General features: G+C 38.6%; 1 protein-coding gene across 1 annotated transcript in view; it reads right to left on the bottom strand.

The window, feature by feature from the left end:
• MAML1 (mastermind like transcriptional coactivator 1) overlaps positions 1–22,758 on the bottom strand; it is a 42,151-nt gene that overhangs the window by 9,200 nt on the left and 10,193 nt on the right. Inside the window, exons 2-3 of the mRNA XM_015411087.1 lie at positions 13,545–14,954; positions 12,637–12,894 (exon numbers count right to left, since the gene is read on the bottom strand). Of these exons, the coding sequence (XP_015266573.1) occupies positions 12,637–12,894; positions 13,545–14,954 (1,668 nt within the window). The remainder of the gene's footprint in view (positions 1–12,636; positions 12,895–13,544; positions 14,955–22,758) is intronic.

Here is a 22,758-nt window from a genome sequence, read left to right as displayed (position 1 = left end):
GGGCTTCAGAGCACGGGAGCGGCTGCAGGTATGTGTGTGTGGGGAAATGGAAAGTTGAAGAGACAGGGGGAAATAAAGGTCAGTTGATGATTGGCTGGGAAGGAGATAGAATCGCCAACTCCAGGTGGGAAATTCCTGGAGATTTGAGGGATGGAACCTGGCGTGGGTGAGGTTTGAGGAGGGGTGGGACCTCAGACTGGTACAATGTAATAGACTCCACCCTTCCAACCAGCCATTCCCTTCTGGGGAAACCACTGTTCCCAATCTCAGGAGAGGGGTGGAAATCACTCAGAATTACAACTGATCTCCAAGAGGGAGGGGGGAGGAGATGCAAGGCTGAAACAGAGGGGCAGAAAATGGCAGGTTGATGCTTGGCTGGGAAGGAGATATTGCCAACTCCAGGTTGGGAAATTCATGGAGATTTGAGGGGTGGAGCCTGGAGAGGGTGAGGTTTGAGGAGGGATGGGGCCTCAGACAGGTACAATACCATAGACTCCACCCTCCAGACCAGCCAGTTCCTTCTGGGTAACAATTGCTGCCAATCTCCAAGTCAGGGCTGGAGATCACTCAAAATTACAACTGCTCTTCAGGTAGCAGAAATCAGTTCCTCTGGAGAAAATGGTGGACTCTGTGTCATTATACCCTGCTGAGGTCGCCACAGCACATTGATGCTGAGTGCCCAAGGCCTTGGCACTCTCTCAGAGCCTCTTTCTAGAGTTTGTTGTATTTATTTCCACAATGGGCCTTATTCCTAGTGTGTGTATATATATATAATTTCTTCTCTGAAGTTTAGTAATAAAATTTCTGGTCTCATTGGAATTTTTACATCTGTAATAACTTATTCTTTCCAGTACATTTTCCCAGAACACTTTTATTTTTGGAAAAAGCAACCAACAGTGCATATAAGAACCTTTCTCTCTACAATTTTCCCAACAATATGGTTGTATTTCCTTATTAACATGCGATAATTGTAAAAGGGTACCAAAACGTCATTATTTTTAAATTTTGCAGTCTCATCACTAAAACTGAGGATGCCATCACATTCTTTGCCCCATCTAATCTGATATGTTAGGAATATAATTAACATATCAGCTTAGTTTTAGCATAATTTGACGTAATTTCTTAATAATCCTTCTTGTTGTTTGCCATTCATTGTATAATCAGTTCAAAACTCATTAAAGGTTGTTTGATTATTACTGGTAATTTGAATTACACAGAGGTGTTTGATATGCAGATATTGTAGCTGAGATGTTTTCCCTATTCTAGCTGCAATTGTGTTCTTTTCTATTATTTGCTTTTGTATTATTAAATCTTTTAATTTTGTAATTTTTGCTGGTCACCATCTCTGATATTCCGTTGTTTCTAATCCTGGGATATACCAAGTGTGAACTAAAAATGATGAAAACCTAGAGGACTCATGTACAAATCTAGCTCTCAATAAATCCCATAACTCTAGAGATGCTAAAAGAAGTTTTGTTGAATTTTCGTTAGTCTATCTTTTCTTTTTTGCCATATAGTTTCTATTATAGTGTATGGATGAGTGTATTTATTATAAATTTGAACCCAGTCCATTTTCTTCTTGCATCATTATTATGATCCTAGCTAGGTGTATTGTATTCTAATAGTCTTGTAAATTGGGTAATTGAAAGTCCCCTGTACTGTGGCGTCTATATAACGTTTGAGCATTAATTCTATGTCTTTTGTTTGCCCACAAAAATCTTATTACAGTATCTTACAATTCCTTAATTTGGATAGATGATATTGGTATTGCTCTAAAAAGAAATATAAATTTCGGCAGTAAGCATGATTTAATTAAATTATATCTATCCATCTATGACAAAGGGAATTTGTCCCTTTTGGGTTTTTTTAATTTATCTATATGTCTTATGATGATTATATTGAATTAAATTCTTTGATTCTGGTGTTAATTGAATTCCTAAATATTTTAGATTTGTTGTACTCCATTGATAATGATATAGCTTTTGTATTTCTTCTTGTTCTGCTTTGTTAATACTGATTGGCACTAATTTTGATTTAAAAGAAGAAGAAGAAGAGATTGGATTTATACCCCGCCCTTCACTACCCAAAGGTGTCTCAGAGCGGCTTACAAACACCTTTCCCTTCCCCTCCCCACAACAGACACCCTGCGAAGTAGGTGGGGCTGAGAGAACTCTTGACAGAAACTGCTCTTTTTCAAGAACAGCTGTGCCAGAGTTATGGCTTGCCCAAGGTAATCCAGCCAGGTGCAAGTGGAAGAGTGGGGAATCAAACCCGGTTCTCCCGGATAAGAGTCCGCACACTTAACCACATTTATTTTCAGTCCTGATATATCTCCATATTCGTGTATGATTTTTTGTAAATTCCCAAGGGATTCAATCAATTTAGAAAGGAATAGTAGCATATGTGAATGGGGTAATTTTATATTCCTTTTTTAAAACTGTGATTCCTTTTATTTCTTTTATGTCTCTAATTTTTGCAGCTAACGGCTCTATAGCCAAGGGAAATAATAGTGGGGACAAGGAGCATCCCTGCCTTGTCCCTCTTTCTAACAAAAATTTATTTGAATAGGAGTTGTTAATTTTTTAAAAAAATCTTGGGGTTTTTCATGTATCGCTCTTATTGCCTGAAGAAATTTGGTGCCAAAATTCATATTAATTAGCAATGTTTTTTTAAAAGATCTCTAAAGAATCAAATGCCTCATCCACATCCAATGATACTACCGCCATTTGTTTTTTATAATTTTGTGCATAGTTTATGATATGTATCACTTGTCCTGTTATAAATCCAACTTGGTCAGTTGCTATATATTCAGTAATTATTTTATTTAACTGTTGAGCTAAAATTGAGGTAAAGATTTTGAAATCTACATTTAATAACGAGATTGGCCTATAAGATGCTGGAAGAGTATTATTTTTTTGTGGTTTTGGGAGGACTACCATGATTGCTTGAGACCAAGAGGGCAGAAGTTTTCCTACTTCTAAAATATAGTTGCACGCTTCTAAAAGTGGAATGGAAAGAATTAAAGCAAACGTGGTTTAAAAAACTGCTGTGAAATCATCAGGACCTGGTGATTTGTGTATTTTAAGTTGTTTAATAGAGTCTAAGATTTCCTGTTTTGTATAAAGTTTTTCCAGATAGTTCTTATATTCTGCTTTCAGGGTTTTTTTGGGGTACATTTAGTTTTTTAAAATCCTCTATTTAGCCTTGGATTGTTTTCTTGGGGGAGTAAAGTGTAGGTGTTATAATTGAATCCATATTTGAATGTAGTTTACCTGACATTTTTAATTAAGTGAATTTGTCTGTTTAATCTTGTAGAATTTACTCTCCGATTCAGTGATTTAAAATTTTTGATGACTTATACCATGATTCTTGTTTTAAATAAAGTAAATCCTTTTGTATTTGAACTGCATCTATATTCTCTAATCTTCTTTCTGCCAATAATTATTGTTTTAGTTTAACTTTTTATTGTTTCAATACAGTACAGCAACATTTCACATAAATAACACATAAAATGGGTTAGCTTAATTCTAACTACAATGTTTACAACAAGTACAGCCTGCAAATAATGTTTCCTCTTTCTAATTTCGAGGACCTGCCTATGTGAAGCAAAAATATAACAACTCCTGGTATTGTTTATTTTTGGGGATAATTCCTCCTTCTGCAAGATAGTTGACTACAGGGAACCAAACTGCTTGAAATGTTTTCTGGTAAGTATTAATATTCCTGATCATTTGTTGGTTAACTATTTTACCATGAACAAAGTGTTCCCATACTTTATTTTGCCAACAGGACAAGGTAGGGCAAGTTTTTTCCTTCCATTTTTGTGCAAGTGTAATTCTAGCTACTGCTAGTAAAGTGGATATTAATATGATTGATGCTTTTCTTCTACAGGTTTCTGGGTAGACATCTAGCAAAACTGTCTCAGGCAGGGCGGGTATCCAGTAATGATAAAAATTTGTAATAAAATTTGAGTCCAGAACTGCTGAACAGATGGGCAAGACCACCAACAGTGTAGAAAGTCACCTGTCTGACCACAGTTTTTCCAACAAAGCTTAATAGCTTCTTAGAAGTTCACTCCAGATTCTGCAGTCCAGTCTTCCTCCGTCTTCAAATGGATAAAACCGCCAATCTTGAGCCTCTTCCTTTCTGGTCTTGCCCTCGGGGCCCACTGGCATCTCACAAGTTTCTTGATTGTGAAGGCAAATTCAAGCTCTTTTCTCTCAGCAGGATTTAAGGTGACACTTTCGGAGAACACTTGCAAAGAAGGAGTTACGTCCTTGTAAATCTTTCCTGTTTCTCTTGTACTTTTCCTCCTTTTTTTCGTTGAAATCGCTGTTTAATTTGGTGTCCATCTTTTTCGCTTTAAAAGCCCTCAGTTCCATTTTTCCTGCTATCATTGCCAACTCGAGCTGCCGGGACACAAATTGTTGATTTATCTTGGCAAGCTGATGGTTAATACCAACAAGTTGCTCCAGAATCGGCTTGGTGGCTTCTGCTATAAGTGCAATAACGTCTACTTCCCTTCTTCTTTGAGTTGTTTTCCCCAACTTTTTGGGAGTGTCCTCCATTTTAATGCTTTATTTTCAATATAAAATCGCTTTCTCCCCGGCTCTTTCTCCATTTTTTGCAAATATTTAGTATTTTTTCCGTTTCTTGTTTACGCTCTACCATTTGTTTTTTAAGCTCTTCAGTATCCATAAATATAGCTTCCATCTTTTTGTGTATGGGTTCCATTTCTGCCTTAATTATCGTGGGTAAAATTGTTTCCACTGTTTCCTTTACCACTTGTGTTACCGTTTCCTTCACTACTTCCTGTACTGTCTGAGTAACTATGTTTGAGACCCATGATTTTAGAGCCACCTTCAGTTCTTCCATTGAGATCGTAATTGTAGGGTTTATTACATTCTGGATTTTTAGGTGAGGGAAAAGATGACTTCCTTGTACCTGATCCCGAAGCCATTTTTGTATTTTTAAAGCTGTAATTGCTGGAATCTGTTCATGTATCAGTGATTTATTTAATCTAGTGTTTGTGCATATGAATATTTTGAATCTAATGCTTACTTAAATTTTACTTTATTTTATTTATTTGATCTAATATTTGTGATTTTAAGTGTTTCTGAATCAAATGCTTACTTGGGTTTTTATTTCTTTCAATATTATTTATTAGACTACTGTTTGTAATTTTAGATGTTTCTGGTTCTAATGCTTACTTAAATTTTAACCAGCCGATAGCTATTTATTGTAATATTATAATATTATTAAATAATGTAATATTATTACGTTTAATTAATTTTTTTTTAAAAATTATTACTGATCAACCTTCTTAACTACTTACTAATCAACCGTCTTGATTAAATTAGTTAATTATTACCTATCACCTATCAACTACTTATAATATTTATATTTATTGTTTATTATTATTATTTTAAAATATTTTGTTTACTTGTTATTTACCCTTGCTTTACTGACTCAATGTCTATACTAGAATATACTAGAATATCTAACTCTATAGCTCTATCTACTCACTATCCAGTTATTCTCCTAACTTCCGTAGCTTCTATTGCTATATTAATTCTACCTGTAAGCTATTTCCTGGCTATTTGGGATTATATGCAAATTGTTCTATTTATATTTTACTAACTTCCCCCTATTAAATACCTTCACCATCAGAATTCTTCAGCCGAGTACAATGCTTTGCCAGCAAACCAAAACAGAGTCTCCGTTTCCCCTGCTCTTAAAAACAAAAGCCTTTTTTTCTCCCCCCCCCCTCCTTTTGCCCTGACTCCCTCCTGGCTTCACTTAGTCCTTCCACGTCATCAAGTCTCTCCAAAACAGCTTAGTCACTGGCAGCTTCTCGTCGCTCTTGCTTCCCCGGCCTCTGTAATCCACGTCACTCCCCTCTCCTCCTCTTTCTTCTGTCGCATCCAATCTGTCTCTCTCTCCCACTGGCTCGTCTTCTCACGTCACCCCGTCAGCTCTCCACTCCTTTCCACCCGATTCCGCCTCCGCCTCGTTTGAATATGGATTTACTCCCGAGTCAGCTCCTCCTCTTAACTCTCTCGGTGTACCTTCGTTCCCTCCGCAGCAAACCACCAAAATTCCGAGAACAATGCAAAACAAAACAACACCGGTTAGTTTATTCTGTTTACCTCCCTTCATTCCCTCACTTTTACTCTGTTACTCATTTACCCTTAACTTTGAGGCTTAAATTAAAACCAGCCCAATATTTCAACTAGTTAATCCTCGTGGGGATGGGAGGGAGTGAAGGTTACAAGCAGCTTTTTTTCTTATTCAGGTTCCCAAACTAATACTTAACTTTGTGCCTGGCTTAAAGTATTTCCTTGTGTTGCTAGATGATGTTGTTGCTCCTAGCTGCAGCCACAATGCTCGGCTGGTCCCGGCTTGTCGGGTGTCCTCCAGTTCTCCTGCTTCAAGGTGGCTGCAAAGTTCACAAAGTGTTGCCTCACACTTTATGGTTGAAGCAAGCCTCTTGCTCTTCCTCCCCACACTTTGGGAGAAAGACTCGCGGGCTTGACGCCCCTAGGGAGAGGAAAGAACCCAGGAAAGGTGAGCTGTTACGGAGCTACTCCGAACATGTCCACCTTCGTCGAGCTCCGGCAGCCATTCCTCCCCACATTGCAGTTTATAGGTTCTAAATATAGCTTAAAAACAACAACAAACTAGATTAAAATTCTTATATAAATATACTATTACAACTACTTTTGCTTCAGAAACCTTGTGCAGATGTTCTTCATGTTTCCTCGATGAAGGTACTGGGATTTTACTGTCTCTTGGTGGTGTGGAGTTGAATTTCAGTTTTCTTTTAGCTTGCTTTCTGTTTGCCTCTGTTGGTTCTTTAAGCCCGTTTTTCTAGTAGACGAAATCCAGATTCAAGGTCACTTGCTTGTAGTTTAATTCCATTGATGATAACTTGCTATGTAGCTGGACCAATCCATTTTTATTTCTGTTTTGCTTCCTGAAGTTCAGTAGTGATAGGTTTTAGCTCTCTCTTTTTTGTAATTGCTTCTGAGGGTAAGTTTGGAAACGCTTCTATTTTATATTCTTCTTATTGAAATGAACCTTGTTGCCTTGCCACTGTATTTCTTTCTGTAGTCCAGTACTGAAACAACAATGTCTCTTGGTCCTTTTCTTTGGTTATTTCGTGGGGATCCTAGTCAGTAAGCTTTAACTGTTATTGGGACTACTACTCCCTCTTCTAGGTTTAGAGCTGTAGCAAGCCATTTTGCTATAAATATTTGTAAATCCTCTGCTGTGTTTAATTCTGGAAATCCTCTAAATTTTATACTGTTTTTCCTCAATTCCATATCTAGTTGTATAATTTTGTTTTGCATTTGTTCATTTTCTACTTGCAAACTGCATGTTTCCTCTTGGATTGTTTCTGCTAAAGTAACTGCGCATTACTGGCCAGGTTTCTGCAGTGGATGGACTCTGTGTATTGTTTCTTTCGTTCCCTTGTTAATTTTCTTATTTTATAGCCTTTCGCTTTATTTTCAGTAAAGACTGGGGTGAGGTGGAGCGGAGCTGGAAGATTAAGCATCCATTTTCTCATGCACGACGCCAGACCCCCTAATGAACTCCTATTCATGGCAAGACTAACCCCTAATGAACTCCTATTCATGGCAAGAATAGAAATATACCAGGTAAGTATTCCCTCCACTACACTGCCCGGTGAATAGGAGTTCATTCAGAAATGGGATGAACAAAAGCAATGCATCTTAAGATGGACAAATCTTCTCTTGCCCAATTATCCTGGCAAGAAAGACATCAGAACACCTCTGTAGTATCTGTAGGTTTGGTGTGGTCTATGTAGAATTTCAGAGTCCCAGTGGGAAAGGGCAAGAGGCGATTTTGGAAATCCAGCACAGAGAAGGGGGAAGGGAGTTTTGTTGACACTCCAAAACAAAAGCTTCAGCTGTTTTGCCTACTTTACTCAAGGAAGTCTACGGGGATTTATGTGGCAATATCCATTGTCTCTTGATGGCAGGAGCGACAAACAAAGGATGAGGAAATACACCGTATGGAGCAGCCATAAAAGAGGGGAAAATATGACTGTAAGATACCTTAGCCTGACTGTGTAGAGTGGAACCCTCTTTGAATAAGCACCTGCACTCAGTTCAGCTCCTTCTCTTCCTCTTGCAGGCTCACATGATGTGGAGTGTGGAGAGTGGAAAAGACTAGTCTTCTTAAGACAGGGTGTACCACACCATTTGGGACAGGTTTTGTTGAGGTGATCTGCTTAAAAGTTTTAAATCCAGTCACCCTAATCCACTTAACAAATTCCTGATGGATGTTTCCACTTCTGTAACAGGAGGGGAACCAACCTGCCAACCTAGCAGGTCGAAAGCAAGAAATTGCAAGTAGATAAATAGGTACCACTTCAGTGGGAAGGTAACAGCGTTCCGTGCGCCTTGGTGTTTAGTCATGCCGGCCACATGACCACGGAAACGTCTTCGGACAGCGCTGGCTCTTCGGCTTTGAAACGGAGATGAGCACCGCAACCCTAGAGTCGGATTCGACTGGCTTTCGAGCAAGGGAACCTTTACCTTTACCTTAACAGGAGGGGAGGGCAGCTTTGTGCTCTGACTCACTGCATGTTGCACTATCTCCAAGCAGACCCTGGAGGCAAACTTAGAGACAAGAAGCACACTAAAATGGATGCCTCTGGGTCCTGCCCTCCTGACAGATGGATTCCATCTCCTGAAGTGCATCTTTCACTAGGTATTGCTGGTTAATCCAAATATCCTCCCTCTCCAATCACAAGACACAGGGAGGAAAAAAGGTGCCACCTCAGCACTGTGTGAAGTAATCACTACAGAGGCAGATGCCTGTATCTTCTAGTGGTCCCTTTAACCTAAACAGAGGGAGTGAGACACACACACAAAAAATCTCTTTTTTAAAAGTACCAAAGCCTCCTTCCCAGTGAGGGAAAAGACCTTTCCTTTCTTTTTTTATGAACAGAGATACCTCTAAGCTTTAATAAAACCTTCCATCCGTTACTGTGGCAGGAAGCTGGCTGAATGTTAAAAGGAAAAGTTTCTACTCCCAGTCAAATCAAATTTGCTCTGCCTTCTGGGCCCAGGAAGCAGTATCTATCCCATAACTGAACTCCTATTTACAAGGGATGAAAAGAAACCCAAGCCATATTACAGCAATGTTTAAGCCCCTGTAATACAGCAACAAGACAAGTACCAATAGAGGCTCTTCATCACTGCATATTTCATCTCACACTAAAGAGTACAAATAAATCTGTAATCTCATATGAGATGAGATTTCACATTAAATGACTACTCCATCTTATAAAGTACAGCATAGCTTGAGGAGTCCCTCAGCAGACAGCTGCATTCCTTTTTGACACTTCTTGTCTTCTTTATCTTTCCATTTTTACTATTCTGTTACCATTTGCTAATTCTTTTGAAATTTTAAATTTTTTATTCTTCAAATTGTGTGTGTGTGTGTTATTCTGCTTTTCCACCGCTAAAAAGGAACATACACCACAGTTAATTCGGAGAGCATCTGACTGGCACCTGTCAATAACATGTAAATGTCTCCTTTCTGAGTTGCCTATCAGAATATTTATTTACAACATCTATATCCCACCTTCCTGCCCACATCAGGGCCACCAGATTTAAAAAAAAACATACAAAAATCCCCCCAAACCCTAAAACCATTAAAACTGAATAAAAACATAATTAAAACAATTAAAACCAAACTTAAAAAGCACATACAAAAACAACAATTAAAACATAGGGAAGGAAGATGGGATCACTGAGGGAATCCCAGAAAAGCCAAGTCTTCATTTATTGGTGGAAGACAGCAGCAAAAGACAGATAAGTCTCCCTTGGTCGAGAATTCCAGAGTTTTTGGTGACACATCCAAAAAGGTCCTTTCCCGGGTTCCCACCCACCTAACCTGAGAAGGTGGAGGCACCCAGTACAGGGCCTCGGAAGAGGACTACAGTGGTTAGGTAGGTTCATAAGGGAGTAGGTGGACCTTCACATATGTTGATCTCAAGCCACAGAGGGTTTAAAGATCCACACCAGCACCTTGAATTGTGCTTATAAACAGGCTGGGAGCCGATGTAGATGGGGCAGGATTGGAGAGATCTGGTCCCTACAACCCACTCCCATCAACATCCTTGTTATAGTAGTTTCCTACCCACTTAATACTCCTAAGGATTTAGTAAAATGAATTCTCTTTAAACTCGTTTCCAGCAACTTTGTTCATTTAAAGCTAATGAGTATCTTATGCCTGCAACAAAAAAGCTATCTAGATGTCATTAAAAAAAAAAAGATTTATTCTTTGTCTTAATTCTTGCTAACTTTTCAATGATACCAATCCTCAAGAACAGCAAACCATATTACACCTTCCTCATGCATAGAAGTGTCCTCAGGTTCTCCTTTCAACATTCAGGCATAGTTTCATTACCAAACATCACTAAAGCAATTTATACATCTTGCCTAGAATTCAAAAATGTTTTTCAAAAATACTTGTCCACCATTTATTTTCAGACTACATAAACTGAAAGCTGATTCTGATGGCATTTACCTGAAATATGACACCTGCCCACTGTTCAAAATCCTGCACTGTCTTTACCAATATCACAGTCTCGTCTTTCAGATACTTCAATAAATTCTTAATGTAACTGAAATGGTTTACATTACGGATGTGGTTGACACAATCATGCAATCAAACTGCTTGTCTGGTCTGCTCTTTACACTGCTTAATTGCATTAAGTATTTTACGAAAAGCTGGGCTGTACTTTATATGCTTGCCATGCGAGCAACTCAGCTCCATCTGTTAAGAATTCAGAAGGCAACCTCCACCTACAGGCAGAGATAACTGCAGAAAATAATATCACACACAGAGGGAATGAAAACCTACTGTCTGCCTTTCTCAAACCACTGTTTATCTCCAAAACTTAACAACTAATTTACACTGGGAATCAGGAGAGGGGAGAGGCTGTGACTCAATGGTAGAGGATCTTCTTGCCATGTAGAAGGTCCCAGATTAATCGCTATCATCTCCAGTTTAAACAGGATCAAGTTGCAAGGCAGGGGTGTCAAAGATACGGCTTGCAGGGAAGAAGAGAGACACAGAAAGGGGGGGAAATGGCATCTCATGGGACTTTTCAGAAGACCAGCAATGTTTTATTTCAGGTATAACCACACTTTTTCTTCAGGAGGGAGGGGGAGGGAGGGAGCCAGCCAGCCACTGGGAGCATGCTAGAAAAAGAGAGTCCTGTGTTTAGACCAATTTTTTTTAAATTCCAGGTATTTTGGGGGGAGGGGGAAGTCCTATGTTTAAGACCACAAATGCTGTATTCCAGGTGTGTGTGTGTATATAAATGTATATGTATTGTGTGTGTATGTATGTATATATATATGTGTGTGTGTGTGTATATATATATATGAGAGAGACAGACAGACAGACACCGACCATCCCATGGCACTTGGAGAGATCCCCCTTTCCATTTCTAAGAGATGGGATGAGGGAGAAACCTAACAACACAGCTTGCATTCCTTATTAGTGAAAGGGAGCAAGAGTACAGCAGCACCTTAATGACTAACAAAATTTGTGGCAGGGCATGAGCTTTCATAAATCACTGCTCACTTCATCAGATAGAGCTGGAATGTGAATCCATCTGTCCTTGTATCTTGGAGAGTGCAGTGATTTCAGATGCCAAAAGACAAGAGCAGGCATTGGTAATGAGAGAAGAAACCTAGGTCTCAATTCAGTCCACGAGTTTGCATTGTCTTGAGCTTCATGATCAGTTGCAGTTCAGCAGTCTCTCTTTCTAATCTCCCTTTGAAATTCCTTTGTCAGAGAACTGCTACTCTTAGGTCAGCAACTGAATGCCCTGGAAGGTTAAAATGTTGCCCCACAGGTTTCTGAATGTTGTAGTTTCTAATAGTAGTAGAAAGAGTAAGAGTCCAGTAGCAACTTTAAAGACTAACAAGACTGTGGTAGGGTATGTGCTTTTGTGAGTCACTGCTCACTTCTTCACACTTATTTCCATTTATTCTTTGCATCCTCCTGGACTGAATCCTCCTGACCAAATTGAGACCTGGGTTTCCTGTCCCATTACCAATGCTGATATCTCCACCCCTCTGCATATCACACCTAATCCAATCACACCTGCTATTGCCATTCAGCATCTGAAATCATCTTTATGAAGTTTATATCTCCGGTACCAATGTGTTACATTTTATGGCACACATGGCCCAGCCTGACAAAGTGATATTTATGTCAGATCCGGCCCTCTGTTGTTAAGGGGATGTGAGAGACCTCTAGCTGAGAACTCGGAGCGCTGCTGTCAGTCTGAGTAGACAGTACTGACTGATGGACCAGTGGTCTAATTCAGCAGAAGGTAATTTCACGTGTTCAAGGGACAGGATCAGGGAAATCAGTTACTAAAGAGACAGAAGTGGAGATAACAGATGGAGAAAAGCACTCAGTGGCTCCTTTCTCTGCACACTGACAAAGAACCTTCGGAGTTCTCAACAGGCGCGCTGGGCCTAGCTATAAAAAAGCGACATTAAACAATAAGCTAAGGCAGCCTCATGTACAGAAAACAACAAAAAGGGAAGGCTCCCTTTTCTCACTGATACCTCTTACCTGTTCAGCAAGAAGTTGCCTCTGGCCCATGAGAAACTGTTTCTGTTGCTCCATTAATAAATGTTTTTGTTGCTGTTCCCTCTGTTTCTGCTGATCTAGTAGCATTTGGTGCTTCATTACAGCTGCTTGCTGCGGACTGTTGAGATAGGCTGTGCTGCCATGGTTACCTGCCATGGAAACATTCGGAGGCTGTGCATTCACCCCAGGGCCAGGAACAGAAACAGGAATGCGAGGAACATTAGCAGAAGAATTTTGATCCTATAAAAGCAGCAATAACAGGCAGAAAGTCAACCTAGACTTCAGTTTAGAAACCAATATTAAATCTATATGGTTCTCTGTTTCTGACTAACTCCCATCACAGAAAATCTATATTCAGAAAGTTGCTAGTTTTTCATCAAGGAGTGTTCAACACAGCTTTGATTGTGACTAAAATTTATTTTCGTCGTAGTGCTCTCTTTGTATGTTAGTAAAAAGTTTAAAAATTAGTTTAACCATAAGTCATGACCCATCTTTCCATATATAAAGATTACCACAAATACTGTCTTCATAGGATACAGCATGTTTAAACTACTTCTAACTACTTTCCATGCAACTAATGACATTTCAAAGTCAATTCAAATAGAACTGCCTACAAAAATATCTCCTTAAAATGTTATTTAATTACACCAATGCTTAACTAATTTCAAATAATTTTGTATCTGTTTTTAAAGCAATTCAGTCACAGACTGATGACCGTGCAATAGGCATTGTATATCAGGAATAGTCAATTGTGGAAGTATCTTGAGTTTGTGGTCATCTTTGTTGCCCTCTGTAAACACATTTCACCATACAACTAGTCTACATTTCTGCTCCACATATTTACCTCTCACCAATTTACTACAGCCAATGTGCTACACTAGGCAATTTACCTGGCTATGTGGTACTAGAGGTCTGTAGGCCATATTTCCAGACTTCTGCTTCATTACAAATATTGCATTCTGCTCTTCATTCATATGAGGCAGTGGAGCCTGTTGACGCTGCTGCATATAGGCCAACATAGGAGTCTTGTTCTGTGCAGGCACTGTAGCCCCCTGCACGCATTCTTTGTAATGTGAAAGAGGTTTTGTGTTCCCATAGTCCAATACAGAGCTTTGACTAGGTACAGAGTTCTGGTTTAAACTGTTTGGCTGATGGCTTAGAATACTTCCAGAGTGATAATTGCCTCCTGCCCTGGGAGAACTCTTGTTTGGCATATTAGACATCATGAGTTTCTGGTTACTGAAGTCCTGTTGGTAAACTGAAGGGCTAGTAGGATTTTCCATACTATATGGGACAGCTAATGGACTATGAGAAGGTCCAGATTGCTGCCAACTGGAAATCTGACTGGGCTGGTGAACTTGCTGTTGGTTCTGCAACAACTGATCTCTCTTCTGCTTGGCAGCTATCTGCTGAAGCTGTTGAGCAGATGACATGTCTTTGGCACTTCCTGTATTCTGTCCAGGTACTACAGAATTAGGTAGAGGCCTCTGCACATTCTGAGACTGGTTTGATGGCTGCATCATGGATTGATGATTAGGATTTTCAGTCACTGACTGATTGGATGGCTGAAACATATTCTGAGAATTACCAACCACTGGAGAAGCAGCACTAACAGGCACAGAAGAGTTTCCAATAAAGGCTGTGCCAGAGGAATTAGATCTGACTTGTGGAGACCCCATCTGCTCTTGCTCAAAATCTGCTGGAGAAAATTCAGTCTTAACAATGATGTCTTGTGGCAATGGAGTTTGTGCTGCTGAATTTGAAGCATCAACATCTTTCTTCTCCTCAAAGTCCTCTGTAAAGAGATCTTTCATGTCTTCATCTGGCACTGACCTATTAAGTTCATCAATGAGCTCCTTCCACTCTTGCTCATTAAGGTTAAGATCAGACATCAAGTTGTTCTGAGATATAGAACTTCCTGCTCCAGGAATCATACAAGGAAGGTCATCTGGTTCTTGTTTGAGCTCCTTGTTCAAAGCCATACTAAAGGAATCATCAGCATCACTGCTTCCATTCAGCTGTAGATTAGAGTCCCGCAGACACTTTTTGCTGATGCCATCTAGCCCCAGGGAATGTTTTCCATTAAGCTGCAAAGCGTCTCCACTGGAAGATTTGCTGTCCAGCTGGTGCAGTGGAGATATAGGAGGAAGTCCATTGGAGGAGCCGCTCAAACCACCAATGCCATCATCATGACGCAGTTTCTTGGGCACAGAAAACATCTCCCCATAGCCATTCTGCTGGTCACCATTCTGCGGGGAAACAGAACTATCAAGTTTCCTTTTCACTGTCTCGTGAAGCTGCTGAAATAGAAACAATTTAAAATTAATTTTTTTAGTTATACTATGCAAATAGAACAATTTAGCAACATGTAGACTTATTTTTAAAGCTAAAACTCAACTGCAGCCTTAAAAGCATTACTGAATGCTTTATCTTTAGCAAATCTCAACTCTATTTGTAACCTTTCCCACCAACCTATATTTATTTCTTGTTCTTTAAATTTTCCTGTTGGTTTTAATTCATTTTCCTTGTCTAATAAATCTTCACATCTCAACAGCATGCTTTTTTTGAAAAGGTTAGGATTTGTAAATGCTTCAAGTGGTGAAACCGATTTGGGTGTCTTGGTATAAAACGTTTTTTTAGCATTTTCCCATACCTTCAATAAGGATTTTCTAATCATGTGTTTAAAATATTTATGAGAATCTGATTTTCCATACCACATATAGGTGTGCCAAACCAATACAAGGTCATGTCCTATGTTCCCTCTAAGCTGTGGAGTCTTGTGAGCAAAAAGTCTACTTTGTGAGCTGCTGGCATTAAAGTTGTGAGCAAGCAATTTGGCTACTGCATAAATTAGTTTGCTCTGGAACACTTCTTCCTGGGCTAAGACAAAAATGTGTGAGCCGGAGGCTAAAAAACTGTGAGCTAGCTCACACTAACTCAGCTTAGAGGGAACATTGGTCATGTCCCTCTAAAGTTAAAAGTCTAATAATATCCACTCTTTTATCCAAACCAATGCTGCCACTCTATAATATAAAAGTCAATCTGAAATAGCAAATCCAGCTCTTTCTTTGGCATCTTGTAAATTTTTCATCTTTATTCTTGGTTTTTTATTTTGCCATAAAAATTGTGATATGGCTTTCTCCAGTTCTTTGAAGTACTGTTGATTTTGTAGTATTGGTATTGTTTGAAATAAAAAGATCAGCCTGGGAAGACTATTCATCTTAATTGTGGCTACTTTACCCCATCAAAGATATTTGTAGATTTTCCCACTTTTGTAAGTCCTTTTTAATTTTTGTCATGAGTTCTGTATAATTCAAAGAGCTGCATCTGTTTGTCATTTTTATTCCCAAATATTTCACTTTTTTGTGTGATTCAAATCCTGATTCCTCTTGCAATTGTTTCACTTGATTCTTAGTCATATTTTTGTTAACATTTTTGTCTTATTTAAATTAATCTTCAATCCAGCCACCCTAACATAATTTAACAATGTGGTTAATAACTTTGTAATTGAACTCAATGGTTTCTCTAGAATAAATACCAAGTCATTCGCGAATGTCTGTAATTTATATTCTTCTCCTCTTATTTTAACTCCTCTGATGGTTCTGTCCTCTCTGATCATATTGTTGAGTATGTTACATGCTGATGATAAATTGATAAATTGATTATATGCTGATGATAAATTGTATATATTAATGTTAGAAGATAAAACACAAGATGAAATAGTGAAGAATTGTATGGATAAATGGGCACAAAAACTGGGACATAATATTGAATTAGACCAATGGTTAAGGGCGTGGAAAACTAACATAAAGATTACTAAAGCAACTTCTTATAAAGAAAATATATATAAGATGTTTTATAGATGGTATATGACTCCAGATAAATTAGCTAAGATTTATCCTGAATTACCAACTGATTGTTGGAAATGTCATAATAATGTTGGTTCATTTTTTCATATGTGGTGGTTATGTGAGAAAAGTTAAAAATATTGGTCTTGGATACATGAATTCTTACAAAAAATGCTGAAAATTACTGTGCCTTATGTACCAGAACTGTTTTTGTTGAATATAATTCCAGAAAACTATAAAAGACAAGACTTTTATCTTATTATACATATCCTAAATGCAGCAAGGATGTATTGCAGAAGAATGGAAATACCTACAAAAGAAGACGTTATAGCCAAAATATTTGAAACTACTGAAATGGACAAATTGACTATGATATTAAGAGGAAATAATAAAGAAGACTTTGAAAACACTTGGTCAAGATTTTATGATTGGATAGAAGAAAATAATAACTAAAATTCCTGGACCTCTAACCAAAACAAAAATAATCAAGGAACTAAGAATCAGAGATGTAACTATCAATAAAATATAATTGTATGGTGGGAAAAAATAATAATGACTTCTAGGATATAATAAGATATCAAAAATAATGGTTAAAATGATATAGCCAGAATCTCCCTTTTATGTGTATTTATGTATGTTTGGTTTTTTCTGTTCACTTTATATAATTGAAATAAAAATACATGTTAAAAAAGCCATTACTGAATGTATGGCTGCTTCCCTCCCATCCTGCTCTGCCTGGCTGTCATTTCCATTCTTCATTACTAGGGAGACTATGTGGTATATTAAATTCACTTAATTTTAAAGGGCTATCTGCTGTCTGAAGCTATAACAGAGTGGTACACAATATGTAGTGCCCATAGTGCTTTGAATATAGTGGTTTGAATTTTGGTTGAATATAGGGCAAAAATGTAAAGCCCGTGGATTTATGCTCCTCCCTATCCTCAAAAAGTTTCCAGTTCTACTATAAGGCTAAAAAAAAATCCAATATGGCATGGATCCTGCCTAGAATTTCCACAGGCATAAAAGTGGGGTGATTTTCGGACTCTCTCCCCCAAAAGAAACCACTGACCCTAAGCTATTTCAAGGGAACCCACTTGTCCCCTGGAAGACAGTTTTGAGGAGAAGGAAACTGGTGAAAACTGCCCTCCCCTCCTTGTGCCCATGGAAGTTATAGGTGGGATCCAAGCCCATATATAGAGCAGCCACAGCACTGCTAATGTAGCACAGCACATTTGAGTTCTCAGTGCAAAGAACAAGCTGCATATTGTACCTGTGCAGTTTATCAATGAGGTGCTCATCTGAGGATAAATGTGACTCATCCTGCCAAGCAGCAAACTACACAGCATCCCAAACTATCAGACAATTTATTAGACTATAATTTGGAGTTCCAAAAATATAATCCTTCACCCCCATCACTTTTGGAACTGTCCATTCTCTTCTGCTGATGTAGCTGTTGATTCCTGAAGGAGGGAGATGCATCTTAGTCTGGTGTCTCAGCCAGGCACATAGCTAGAGTGGGGCATTTGTGGGGGTGGGCCATCACCGATGAGCCCTGCCCCACCACAGGAGGATGGTAAACACATCCCAAGACGCCCCCACCCCCAGTGCCCCTTGCAGCTGACTTCAGCTGCAGACCTGATCTCTATCTCTCTCCCCCTTTCCTGTCCCCCCCTCAAAATTTTCTGGCTACCGCCCTGGTCTCAGCTGGAGTGACCCTGCTAGGGGGTTAGCCTCTTGACTATACTTCTTACGATATAGCTCTCACCTTCACTCACACACACACACACACCCCTTCACCATGTTAAGGTGTGCATCCAAGAGGATTTTTATTCTGTATATGGGAATTATCTATGCTGGTGTCAATTATACAGTTCAAATTCCCTGCCAGAATTATAGTATCTCTCTGCATCTAGATCTTCTATTAGTTTTTTAAATAATATGCTTAAACTCCTGTATGGTTAATAAATACATTGCAAGAGAATTCCACATCATTTTTTCAGCCTTTAATAAAAATATAGCATCCATCCTGATCCTTTTTGATCTTCAAAGTAGCCAACAGCTACTTGTTTACAAATACCGATCATCATCCTTTTATTTTTGGGATCTACTGAGGCATGAAAGATTTGTCCACTAAAACTGAGCGCAAATACTTCTCATAGCCCTTTTAAATACATATTTCTTGCACACATAAGATATGTAGTATATCCTTCCATATTGTTTATCCAATTGTCTTTTAATGGGGCTGTTTAAACTGTTCGCATTTATTGAGAAGTTTCACGCTCATTTTATTTCAAATCTTTATTGTGAGTTTTGAAAGAAACCACCTCCAACTACAACAGAGAACTAGATTAGAAACCTTCCAAATCAAAGAATGTTATGCACCAGAGTAGAGACATTCAATGCAATTTGGCAATGGCTTCTAGTTCCCTTTTTTTCTTTACTTACTGTTTTATTTGCCCATTGAGTTTTTACTGCCACTGCAGATCAGTTATAGTCACTTGGGGGAGACATTTACTGTGAGGTAAAAGGTATCAAATGCAAAGGCCCATGATTCTTCTGTTTCAGATTTTCTGGGCCACACACAATGCTGGCCTACTATTCTCAATTTGTGCAAGCAGCTTTTATTATGTATCTTCATATGATTAGTCTTACCTAATTCTCAGAGCAATTACATTGTGTAATTCCTGCTATGTTTGTTAGAGCAGACAAGCACTGTCTTACTGTATAGTGCCCTCTAGAAGTAATTACAGGAAACTACATCGATTTCTATTTAAATTTATTAGCACAAAACAACCACTTGTTCCTTAGCTTTGAAAGTAAAGCATAAATACATAAAACCTCTTCTATGATGTACCTGTTACAAATAAGAACATTCTACTCAAAATGTTTATCCTGGGATCTTAGATTTTTAAATGCTAGTAAAAACTTCAGCATAGACATTCAGCTAAAAACCATTTTGCACCAACTCTGTGAAAAGAAGAATATGTTGTCTCCTTTGCAAACCCATCTATAAAAAGTAGCACTGATGACAGAGCCACATGTCATTTTTACCACTGGCAGGTAAAAATAACTTTTGGTATGAAATATCTCACTGAAGCATGACTCAGCATTACATGAACCAGTCCTCTGCCACCTCCATCCACTGCATTCTTGGAATCTATCAGCAGTTTTGACCTTAGCACAAAGCAAAATTTGCCAAATAAGTACACTATGGTATGCATTTATTTATTTATTTATTCTTCAAATTTCTATCCCGCCCTCCCAGCCGAGGCCGGCTCAGGGCGGCTTACATAAAATCAACATACAATTACAATAAAACAATTGAACCATCTAAAACAGTACTAAAACCAGTAAGCAATTTCATAATAAGTGCTAATTTTGTTGTTGTTTCCCTCCAAACCAGACTGCTTTAGATAGATAACAAACTGCGGCCTGAATTAAAGTGAAAATCACTAACTGATTCTGAGGGTATATGGGAAAAGTGAGTGAAGGAACACAGGGCTAGTTTACATCTGCCTTGCATCTAAACCAACTCAGAGACAGCTATGGCACCAAAGTATGCAGACATTTTCATGGCTTAAGTGAAATGCCTTCTCAACTCCTGTTCATTAACTTCTGTCGTATAGCTAAGATTTTTTCCACAGACCAATCCACACAGCAAGTACATTTCCTGGACACCACTGTGAAACTATATACTCGACACATAAGCACCTCCATACATTGAAAATTCACTGACCAAACATACCTGCATGATTCTAGCTACCATTCAGTACTAATCCATAATCTACAGTCAAGTACTGCATTACAATCAGTGTTCCCTCTAAGCTGAGTTAGTGTGAGCTAGCTCAGTTTTTTAGCCTCCGGCTCACACATTTTTGCCTTCGCTCAGGAAGGAGGGCTCCAGAGCAAACTAATTGATGCAGTAGCCAAATTGTTTGCTCACAACTTTAATGCCGGTAGCTCACAAAGTAGAATTTTTGCTCACAAGACTCCACAGCTTAGAGGGAACATTGATTACAATCCCATTTGCTCTGACCCATCGGACAGGGACTACAGAGGATTTACAAAAAGCATTTTTTAATTTTTTAAAAAATATATATTTTATCTATTTTCACAAACAACAGAAAACAATAACAATAGCAATCTAATACTAAATCAAACAAATAAGAAACTATCAACAATTTAACAGAACATACATTTGACACTGTTACAACTACTCATACACATGCAATTAGCATTTTTAAAAAATAATAATATCTGCTAAGAAAAGTAAAGGGGCAGATCAACAAAGCCAGACTGGTACCCAGAGCCATAAAAATAACATAAGAAAAATGTTAAGTCATCTAAAACAGCACTCATAAACAGCCCGCAGTTGGAAGCAGAAACTAAAAACAATCTAAAAAGATAGAATCTCCTCAGTAAAAAGCCAGAGTAGCAAAAAACCAAAACATTAAAAAAATGTTTTGGCTTGGTATGTAAAGGACAGTAAGGTAGACAACCCCACATGCCTCGAGGAAGGCATTCCAAAGGTAAGATGTCTGCACGGAAAAAGCCCTCTCTCTTTTTACCACCCATCTCCAGCAGGGACACAGAAGGCAGAGCTTGGGAATGCAATAGCCAACTTTGAAGATGATACCAAATTATTCAGGATAGTGACATCTAAAGTGGATTCTGAAGCACTCCAGAAGATCTCCCCAATTTGGGTGAGTGGATAAAGGTTGTGGATAGCAACAGAGAAATGATGTTCAATATTGATGTGCAAGATGATGCACATAGGAGAAAAATCCTAACGCTAAATATATGCTGAGCGGATGGAGACTGAAATGCAAAGAAATCTTGGACGTGCAGTGGACAGCTTGATGAAAGTGTCAAATCACTGTGTGGCAGCAGAGAAAAAGGCAAAATCCGTGGTAGGGATTATAAAACAAGGAACTGAAAATAAAATGGATAGTATAAATCTGTGATGATGTATGATGCTGCCTCATTTGGAACACTGTGTACAGTTCTGTTCACTGTATCTCAAAAGAAGATACCACAGAACTTACAAAAGTACAGATGGGGGAACCAAATTTATTAGCACTACCACCCTAAAATTAGTTACCCTAACTTCAATGGATTTAGAAGGGTGTAACTGACTAGGACTGCAATGTAAGGATTTGGAGAACCTTTCTTATTAGGACAAAGCTGTGTGCTTTTCTGTTTAGAAAGTTCAGTTTAGAAAGAAAGAGGATACAAAATACAAACCTTGACAAATTTTTGTTTGTTTTAGGACTAACAATTTAGAAGCTAGACTCATTTTTCAGCCTTGGGCTTTTGTATTTTGTAATGCCATCATAAACAGAGCTACTCTCTTCTAATTCCCCTGATGTCAATGGGCTTGGAAGGACAAGATGGCACTGTTAATGACCATATCTTCTGATTATTGCTACCACAAAAGCTAATCTTAAACTCTTCAGTTTCACATAATTTTATTCAAGCTATTACAAAAGTATGGTAGTATATACATAAATATGAGGAAAACCCTGGCTGTCCTCACAACAGACGGTCCAAGGCCAGGTCTACCCATACAGTGGAAAGGGGTGGATAGACCTATTCTCTAGAGGCCAGGGCTACCAATATAGTGGAAATGGGCAGGTAGACCTGTTCTCCAGAGGCCTGGTCTACACCCATAGAAGACAAGATTTTGACTTGATACTGTTTTCTCTCATAATGTTTACATTATTCTTAAAATACAGTTTAAATATAATTTAAAATAATTCATTCTGAGATTTTTACAAGTTTATGGACCTGTTGCCTCAGATTTGTTGAGCCCTGATGCATGTGGTGGAGAAAGAAGATAGAGAGAACTTTTTCTCCCTCTCCTATAATACTAGAACTCAGGGGCACCCAATGAAGTTGATGGGTGACAGATTAATGAAGAATAAATTCATTAATAGCTACTCGTCGTGATAAGAAAAGGGATACAGAGGTAGTAAGCCTCTGAAAATCAGTGCTAGAAGCCAGCATCAGCAGAAGGCCTCTCCATGCCCTTTTTGGGCCCTCAGGGCAACTGGCTGATGCTGTATGAAACTGAATTCTGGACAAGATGGACTACTGGACTGATCCTGCAGGCATTTCTTATGTTCTTTTTTTGACAATGTACCTTAACCATGTTTTTGAGACATGCCAAGTATTTAAATACCCTTATTTTGCAAACTCACCCAAACAGCAAACCGCCCAGAGGTTTATCAAGCCTGTGGTAGGGCTGAATACAAGG

The sequence above is a fragment of the Gekko japonicus genome, unplaced genomic scaffold, assembly GCF_001447785.1.
Source record: "Gekko japonicus isolate JY-2015 unplaced genomic scaffold, Gekko_japonicus_V1.1 scaffold699, whole genome shotgun sequence".
NCBI lineage: Eukaryota > Metazoa > Chordata > Lepidosauria > Squamata > Gekkonidae > Gekko > Gekko japonicus.
The sequence above is the reverse complement of the archived record's forward strand: the minus strand, read 5'-3'. Positions and strand labels throughout refer to the sequence as shown.